We start from the raw sequence: 9,641 nt of genomic DNA, 5'->3' as shown, positions 1-9,641 counted from the left end.
TATGTTATGGGCCCGATCAGGCGACCTTGCCCTATCGTTGTTCGCTAAAGGCACCAGATCGGACGAGCATGCCCGATGTCATCGGGTGAACAGTAGAAAAAACTATTGACAGAATACGTCTTGAGCCCAACCCGATCGGGCGAAACTCCAAACACTCCCTTTCACGCATTTTATCGAACATCTTCAAGGCACTATTCTTACACAAGAGATCCCAAAATTTCTGCAACAATTTGAGAAGGGGAGGAAGACATTTTAAGGTTCAAAAAATTTACAGGAATAGAGCAAAGAGATGTTCGAGGATGAGAGAGAAAGAGAATTGGGAAAATTATAACGTTAGGTTAGGTTTAAATTGATTAAAGAGAGTACAACCAATTTCTGAGCCCACCTAATCAGCTGCAACGAGTATAAAGTTCAAAAATTGCTAACCATATGTTACTGCCCATCGTTAGTAAGGATATCGTGAGCCCAAACAAAAAGTTTACAAGTGTTAAGGAATTCCCTACATGTGAGGGGTAAATTGAGAATAACGCCAATCCTTAAGGGTATTTGTGGAAAACAGACCTTACATAGCAAAACCTCGTAGCAAATATTATGAAACATAGTAGCTGAAATAATAACGCAATACGGAAAAAGAGCAGGAATGGAGAGATAACAAAACCTCTTAATCTCCTTTCTTTTTAGATTCTTACATAATACAAAGCTAAAGAAAACAGACCTTACATAGCGACATTAGTCACATAAACTGAAACAAGGTGGAAGTTGCTTGAGGGTCTAAAACCATAGAATCAGCACAAGTAGTGGAAGCCTTTGCTTCCCCTAAAGTCTTAAACTAACCAATTGGGGTGTATCATATCAATATATACAATGGGAATAGGTTGAACCACGCTCAGTACTTCCATCATTAGGTTGAGTCTAGCTGATTCTATGAATGAACACCCTTTCTTCTTTAAACTTTATAAGAATTTGAGACTTGACTTCAGAATCCTACTTGGTTTCTTCTTCAAAAACTTCCATCATTTTGACTCCCAAGGTTATTGCAGGCACCTGTCTCCAGCACAAGAGGTAAAAGCTAGAATGTGAAGAAGGCTTACTCTCACCTGAAATAGAGTCTTCTATTTTTGCCGTATGAAGAGTTGCAGTCTCATTGCAAATGCAACATCATGATGCGTTATTTTGTTGAAAATACAACATGACAATGCAATTATGTCTTCGAACCTAATAAACTAGCACGTTTGCGTAGATGCAACAAAATCTTTTGCATGGATATTGCATTACATTTCTCACATATTTATATAGAAATGTTTTTTTCCTGCGAGTATCCATCTTGCAAGGTAATTGAAACTACACTTAAGCATGTAATGGATCGTTCAAAATTTGTTATCTTATAAAAGTTGAATTCTGATTTCATGGCCATCAAGATCTTGAGCCCAACATCAAGATTTCAGCACGTTGTAATTTAGTCGAATATCAAAGCATGGCACACGAAAGTCACTAGGAATGTTATAACAAGTAGAAGCTCAACATGGAGCTTCCTTTTTCCAAACAAGGTAAGCCAGATGAAAAGTACGCAACCTGACAAATATGCCCTCACGCACTGACTTACATGCACCCTGCCGAGGCCTGCACCCCATAACCACCCGTAGTACAAACGCAGCATATGACAAGTTAAGGTGCCCATCTACCTTCATACACTAAAATGGAAATAGTTCAAGAGGCAGACAAATATAGCACCCAATATTCAATTAGCCTCTCCCAACAAAAACAGTTTGCTTATCAAGTCCAAAGTACAGCAATTGATCCCAAACCAACAGAACTCTCAAAAAACACAGCAGAAAAGAGGCTCCAAAGAGATTACGATCTCTGAACTCCTTAAATAATATGATTACTAGCATATTCCCTCGACCAAAGGAAAGTTACAGTAGACTATAACATCCAGAAAAAAAACTCCAAAAATGCTCTGCGTTAGTACGGCTGTTTACCTGAAAAAAGAGTTGCAGCAACGATTCGAACATGAAGCAATGAGACCATTAGTCACTGTCTGATATATCCTGCATGATAATAAGAGCAGAGTACATTTTCTCATATTTCCCAGTATATATGCTTTGATGGAAGAACCTAAACTCTGAATATATGGTAATCTCTGTTTGAACCAGTAGAGATGATGGATTGATAGGTTGATAATGAATGAAACATGGTTCCAATGACAATGGCAATGGATTGCAAAAGCAATCATGAGCAGTGACGTGAGCGCCTATATCTCTTATATTACAAAATTTCATGCCCATGAAATGAAACTCAAAAGTTTTAAGTTCCAACAGTGTTGACTTGGCAGTCCATCAAAATTATATTAGATTATGTTAATTAACAGCATGGCTAATATTAACATTAAACACACTTCCACAACACTAAAGCAGAAATGCACCAGTCCCACAAACATGTGCATGTAATCTATGATGTCATCAGGGCCCTTAAGGGAATGCTTTGTCAAATGCAAAACGTCAAGGCAAAACATGGCCCAAAGATACATTCATGATGTCATTATGTGCATTCATTGGCATGAAAAGAAATGCTAATGCTGATGAAATGGATGCATGCAACTGCTGCATGATGCATCCTATCACGTAGTTGCAGTTTCGGAGCATTAAGAGCAGAATACATCCCCTTCAGACTACTGGTAGTTCATAGGCGGGGCAGCTCCATTCATGGCAATTGTAGGGGCAGCTACGGCAGCAGCAGGAGAATGATTGGAGTCCTTTCTCTTACCAAAGGGATTCTTCGAATACGTTCCAAAGTCAAGGAAAATCGCTGGGATTTCATGGAGTAGGCAGACTGATGAACTGAAAATACTACATGGAAAGTTAATCTAATTTAAACATTTCATAATTGGTGCCCTTATGAAGAAAATTTTGAAAACTTAACATAAAATTATTATTTTGAAAAATTCAACATTACTCAAGCACACAGCAAAAGGCAATCTACAATATTGCAGACTGCAGTGTACTAATGCCTTTAAACAAAACTACATGAAATCAACCACCCGACCCCATAGCAAATAAATTAAGTTGCCAAAACCGAGCTAGCAAAGAGATTAAAATTCAAATATTAAGGGTCTGAAAAATCAAGACCCTTGCTCAGTTTCAACAGTGTACTTGTTTTCATTATTTTTCACTACTCTGTACGCTCACCTCTATGGGTTACTAAAATGATTAAAGATAAAAATAATAGCCTAGTCCTCAACAACAATTGGCATGAATTCAAATATAATGGTGAGGACCCAATTGAATTGTGCAAGAAAGTGTGAAAAATGCCCAAATTATAAGAGCTGAATAAGCATGATCAACAAAGGAAAGGATATTGTATTCGCATGCCAACAGAACCAGAACTGGGAATAACAGCTCCTTGCAGATTATGATGAACAAGAGAAGCACTATTTAAATCCTGCAGAAAGTAGATAAAACAAATACTATTTCAAGTAGTGAAACAGAAGGAAAATGATAAACAATAAACCAGCCAACAGCACTTACTTCAAACTCAATAAAGCAAACAGTGTGTCTTTCCTGTCTCAGAACCTTCATCTGCTTAAAGCCTGGTTGTCTGTATCATAAGAAGCTATGATTATAACAGAGTATTTAAAAACCACGAGCCAAATTTCAGTTGACGTCAATATTTAAACAGTCTTCAACACCATAATTTAGAATTTGAAGATATACACATGATCTTAAAACAGAATGACATAATATACATTAAACTTTGAAGCAGCACAATATTCTTAGCAAATAAGAAAAACCATAACAAATAAACAAATGTACATAATCAAAATTGCATGTTATAATAAAAATACTCTGATTCTCACACTCCCGGGGCCCGGACACCATCATCACTCAATCTGTGTCTGGCAGATGATATTTGCACCACGTGAAGACTGAAGAGTGGTTCTGAGGGTGAATAACCTCATGGTGTCGACTATTGATGATAGTTCTGTGCAGAACTAGAAGCTCTCAGGGAACGTAGAACCCTTTCCTTTTGTTCATATAATTTATTATAGATTGATACACATGTCACGCATGACTACATGCATGATCAAGAAAGGCAGATGCACAATTCAAACTCCAATATCCCAGAACTTCAACAGCAAGCGCAAAAAAAAAAAAAAAAAAAAAAAAAGAACCTTCTACATCCATACAATAATTAAAATTGCTTATGCCAGAGCCAACACCTTGAGAAACCTTTTATATAAAGCCAGCACCCTGAGAAACCTTTTATTTAAACCCAGCACCCTAAGCCAGGGTACCTTAAAAGTAACGGAATATGATTGAAAAAAAGAAGAAGAGAGGATCGGCAGGTCTAAATTATTGAACATCCAGATGAGGAAGGAGAGAATAGGCAAAAGAACGGGCAGAAGCCACATTAAGGAGGTGTTAAGAAAATGGATGTGATAAAAGTTTATTGCAGATGGAGATTGTGGAAGGGATTAAGGAATTCCATTAAAGCATAGTATTGAGTTGAACCATTGGGTTTGATTTCATGTTTGAGATGAAACTCAATTAAAAAGGAAATTTACACTACTCTCAGCTATGGAGCACTCCAACAATATGAAATCGCTTATTACTCCCACACCCAAAAGAAGCACAGCACTCTATGACTCACATACACACACAAACCCACAGAATATTAACTTGGTTTTCTATATTTGCATGGCTTCCCCACTAGTCCTCCCCTGTTGACTAGACTTCCACTTCCATATAATAATATCACAAAGATAATGCACATCTGAAGAAAAAGAAAAATGAAAACAGAGCTTATTATGTTTACATCCATGACAACATGAGTATGTAGATTGTATCTACCCCTGTAAAGAAACCTTCATAGGCATAACAGGTATCATCAAGAGTATCAAGCTGAGAGATGAGAAAAATAATATGTGGATCTGACCCAAAGTGAATGCTCTTATTAGCCCACAACCATGAATCATAACTACAAGGGTAAAAACACACAAATAAATAATAAAAAAAAACAAAGCCAAACCAAATAGGAAAGGAAAGAAAAAATATCATTTTATTCAATTCGTTTGGAAAGCTTTATTTTCCTCAGCGCAACAAAAGTCTGCCGAGTCATCATTTCTTTAGCACCTTGCATAACTCAGTAAAACCAAACATACCCCCTTTGCCCTAGAAAGGGGGAAACATTAAGTAGCATTTGAGCAATAGAAGAGACATGCTTACATGGTAAATAAACCCCTCAGCTCATCCTCGTTTATGGTTTCCCCAAGGTTGCCAATAAATAGAGTATTACAAGGAGGGTTATCTTTAGTGTTCTGCACAGCAACAAAAAGGAACAATGATCAGAATGAGAGTGATGAGCTTCAGCACTGAGCTTACCAAGGCAACAGAAAAAAGAAAACAAAAATCTTTGACTTTTAGATTAAAGAGAAAAGTACTTGGTAATTCATGTTTCCATGATAGATTAAAAAGCCCATAAAGTTCTAAGGAAATTAACCGGCATTCAGAAATCAGAAACATGCTCCAGAAGTAAAACAAAAAAATAGAAAATACACACACAAATATAAATGCAAAGAGCAGCATTTTATATGACATAAAAATGACCAAACATCAAATTAATGATTCTTTGGAGCCAATAGTCAGATTATGAATACGCAGAAAATAGAATCTCCGATGACGCACATAAAGCTGTATTTGTTTTCATCTATAAACATGTAATAACATAAAGTCCATGAACCATGGGTCTCCATTGACCTAGATATGTCAAAGATTGTAAACGACCGCACAGTGTGCTGTATTTTCGAAATAGTCACCAATCAGCACAAGAGCAAGAATCTCGTAAGGATTACATCAACGATCAGCAATGACACAGATCAACAAATTTAAATTTTCAACTTCAGTATTCTAATAATGTAATTTTACATGTTTTTCTACGTTAGGGAGAACACTCTCAACACTTCTCATATTCCACTTGAAACAAAACTAAACATTTGTAGAGGCTATTATATCAGCTATTGGGACAGGTTGAGACATTTTCCAACAACACTCGCAAGTAATTTATTAGGAAACAAGAAATCTAAACATCCACGAAGGCTCATATTAGCCAAAAATAAAACTCCTATGCGAATTTCAGTATTGTTGGTAAGCATAGGGTCTTAATTACGCAAAGTCATAAACAGATGTTGCGTTACCACTTTCAAAACCACAAAATGTAGAGGCAATTACAAACTGAAAATAATAAATGGCCATTACTATTTACTATTCAGTTTCATGCACGAGATGGAAGTACCTGCACAGGAACATAACTGCTTGGTGCAGGTACAGGAGCAGGAGCAGGTGCAGGCATCGGCACTGGAGGTACAGGATATCCTCCATATGCATCATAAGAAGGAGGGGGGAGGGGAGCCATATACCTAAGACATAGAATAGAATATATACATAAGAACTATACTTTCCAGTCTCCATTCAAGAAGAAAACCTTCAGCTCAATTGATAACTAGCTCAAATGAGAATCAGAATTAAGCTTAGAATCAATACCCATGTGGTCCCCAAACAGGAGCTGGAGGAGGGTGAAACGGAGATGGACTTGCATAACCAGTATGAGTATAGTCTCCAGTCCGTAGACGCTTACTTTGGTCATAAGCATTTGCGTCTGCTACAATACCTATAACAAGTAGACAAAACAAACATGGAAATCATTATTTATAAAACAATGAAACTATAGTAGAAGTCCTCCCTCAAATGGGAAGAAAGATACAATGCACGTATAAGGCAAGCAATTAACGACTATACTCTATGTTCTTTTTTGATGATTACACTTTCTATTTACGCCAGTTCCTATTTGATTGTTGTACTTTTAATTTATCTCCTTGTGGCCATGTTCTATTATTATTTAACTTTGACATACCCCATTTCATATCACCTTCCCCTTTCTTTTTCATTATATAAAGATGCACACAACACGACCTCCCTCTTCCATTTTTGCTTACTTTACGGTCTTTACCCTACACAACACTACTTCTTACCTCCTTGCCTTGATATGTGTCTAAGGTTATTGTAACCATCAAATAAGAATGTAGGGAGTATCAACTATTAGAAGCATAGTAAATCATAAAAAGGATAATGATTGACACAACTACCAGCCAGACTATTGTAATATGTAAAATCCAGACTATTAAGCAAAACCAAAAGCAAGTCTAAAGCACAAGCATTATATATGAAACTATGACTATAAATAAACTGACATCCAGATTAGTCTTCAGTGACTACTGGAGATTTTATGAATCAGAAATTTTTATAGTATCTTGGAAGGCTGAAAGCATATTAGAAGCTCGGTAATCCTTTAATGCCCCTTCTTTGTTCCCGTCTATATTGTTGCAGTTCTCGCACCATATATTCCTATGGTAATTAGTGTTGTTGCTTCTACTCATAAGTCACCAATGCTCTTAATTGATTTTTTTTATTTTTCTTCGGAAAAAGAACCTTTGAATTATCAAGATGGTAAATGTTTCACGGTTTAACACCCAAAGCCTCCCACAAAGTCAAAATTATAACTATCAACTCCATAGTTACCTTGTTTCCCATTGATAAGAAACAAAAAGAAAATAATGCAACAACTATCAACTGGTATATGTTTCGGCATGGACAAAATTTGATTACCAGCATGCCTTACCATGGTACAACCGGGTGTATGATACATGTTTCGCCCAAAAAGCCGAACCACCATAAAATTTTACAATTTCTAAAATGCAATATCAAACGAACCTCTCTTAACGAAAAGGTTTTTCTTAGCCATCTCCGTATGCAAAACAGACTTCGAATCCGCATCAAAAACCATGTTCTACATGTTAATTAAAAAGAACAAAAAAAAACAAATAATCAGAGCAAGAAAAGAAAACAACAAAGAATTCGGAAGCAGCAAAGCGGATCTGATAAGAAAAATGAAACACAAAAAACAAAAAAAAAGAACACCTGAAGTGCATCTTTAGCAGCATGAGCAAATTCAGGAGTAGTGAAGAGAGCGAAACCCATTGGATGTTCTCCTTTGTAATTGATTTGAGACGCTTCATAACCGGGCAACCACCGGAGCAAATTCTGCAATTCTCTCTCCTTGACATCTTCAGGTAATCCAGACAAGAATATTGTTCTTACTTGCTGAAAATAGTTAATTAATTGGAAAGAAAATTAATAGGAGAAAATTAGGGTTAAAGAATGAGAGAAAAAGTAGGAGAGAGAAAAAAGAACCTCGTCGAGGGAAGGGTGAGGAGGGGGAGGCATGGGAATGGCGGAATTGGGAGGAGGTGCGGGAGGAGTAGCTGTAGGAGGTGGTGGAGGAGGTGGGACCCATTGTTGTTGATGATATGGATGAATATTAGTATTCGCCATTCTTCAATTGATCGAGTTTTTTGCGAGTTTCAAGTTGAAACTTGCAAGTAGGATTGGATTGGAAATTTGGATGGTTGTTTGTGACTTTCTGGTGTTTTGGTTTAAGGTTTGTAGAATTGTAGGTATGAAATACAGAAATAGTAACTCATGGAGATGGGGTGAATTCGTGAATAGCTCATTAATAGTTTTCGACTTTTTCCATAAAAATGATTTTCTCTATTTTTCGTTTTTTGGTGGGAGAAATTTAAAATGAAAAATTCACGTAAACTTTTTCGAAAAGCATAATAAAATTCTTATATAAAAATGATTGATAAAATCATTGCTTCTTTTCATTTCCAAGAGTGAATAATAAAATATTGCAACCACTTTAAACCAAAACTAGCTTTATGACCCGTGCATAATGCACAGGAATATTTTTGGCTTTATTATGGAGTATATTTTAGAAGTCATACAATAACAATCACTTAACTTCTCGTATTATGCAAAATCATAAAATCATAAAGTAAGAGTGGTTAAAGAACAATAATTAAAATTTAAAATTAATCGGTTTTCTCTCTAATTGTCGAGATAGAATGTTCCCTCTAAGGTTCATCTCTTGGGAGGGTTTTTTTCTTCTCTTTTGAAGGTTTTTTGCCCCCTAGATCGGGCCTCTTTCTCTTATCTCTCTCTCGGATCTCTCCTCCTTTTCTTTCTCTTCTTCTTTCTGTGTTTTTGGTGGTTGGACCGAAAGGGGGGCCTGTCGGCCGGGATCAGGCCCTAACCATCCCTTGCCGACGAGCCACCCATCTTCTCCTCCTTCTTGATAGGCTAAGATCAGCGGTTGTTTTGCATGGGTTCGGCCTCCTTCGTGCAGTGCGCAGATCGATCCTTCACCGCGAATCGATCTCCTTGTGCGGGTTTTCTGGGCTTGAGTATTTTGGCTGTGAAATCTTGTTGGATTCTATCAATTTTTGGGCTTAAGGGTTAGGTTCTGGTGCCGCTATCCATGTCCGATCAGGGAAGGATCTGATCTTGCGTTAGGCGGGGTATATGGTGTGTAGTCTATTCTAAGATGGAGGATTTAATTGCTTTGGTGTGTTCCTTAATTTTTGTATGTTTGAGTGTGATTTTAATACCCATGTGCATAAATAAATCTCCTGTTTTTATGGCTATTAAGGCTATGTTTAGTTCACCTGAAATTTTCTGATCTGAACTTATCTGAACTTATTTATGCTTTAAGATTATTAGTTGATTAAGTAGCTGAGCTACAATGGTTTA

General features: G+C 36.8%; 1 protein-coding gene across 3 annotated transcripts; it reads right to left on the bottom strand.

Annotated features, from left to right (window-relative positions):
* Positions 1-641: 641 nt before the first annotated feature.
* On the bottom strand, positions 642-8,531 carry LOC104901401 (uncharacterized). 3 transcript variants are annotated; one of them, XR_007268734.2, is made up of 10 exons: positions 8,244-8,531; positions 7,971-8,153; positions 7,764-7,839; positions 6,537-6,663; positions 6,289-6,412; positions 5,223-5,314; positions 3,525-3,594; positions 3,356-3,438; positions 1,980-2,783; positions 642-1,691 (listed from the first exon to the last, which is right to left on the bottom strand). XR_007268734.2 is itself a non-coding variant. In XM_010688973.4 (9 exons), the coding sequence occupies exons 1-9, from the start codon at positions 8,382-8,384 to the stop codon at positions 2,669-2,671; spliced, it is 1,011 nt and encodes a 336-aa protein (XP_010687275.1). In that variant the 5' UTR covers positions 8,385-8,531; the 3' UTR covers positions 642-2,668. The 3 variants fall into 3 exon arrangements, 1 of the variants encoding a protein (XP_010687275.1); XR_791201.4 differs by having other exon boundaries at positions 642-1,044; XM_010688973.4 differs by having other exon boundaries at positions 642-2,783.
* Positions 8,532-9,641: the final 1,110 nt, after the last annotated feature.

Source organism: Beta vulgaris, chromosome 8, assembly GCF_026745355.1.
Source record: "Beta vulgaris subsp. vulgaris cultivar EL10 chromosome 8, EL10.2, whole genome shotgun sequence".
NCBI classification, from domain to species: domain Eukaryota; kingdom Viridiplantae; phylum Streptophyta; class Magnoliopsida; order Caryophyllales; family Amaranthaceae; genus Beta; species Beta vulgaris.
Note: the sequence above shows the minus strand (reverse complement) of the source record. Positions and strands in the feature narration are given on the sequence as shown.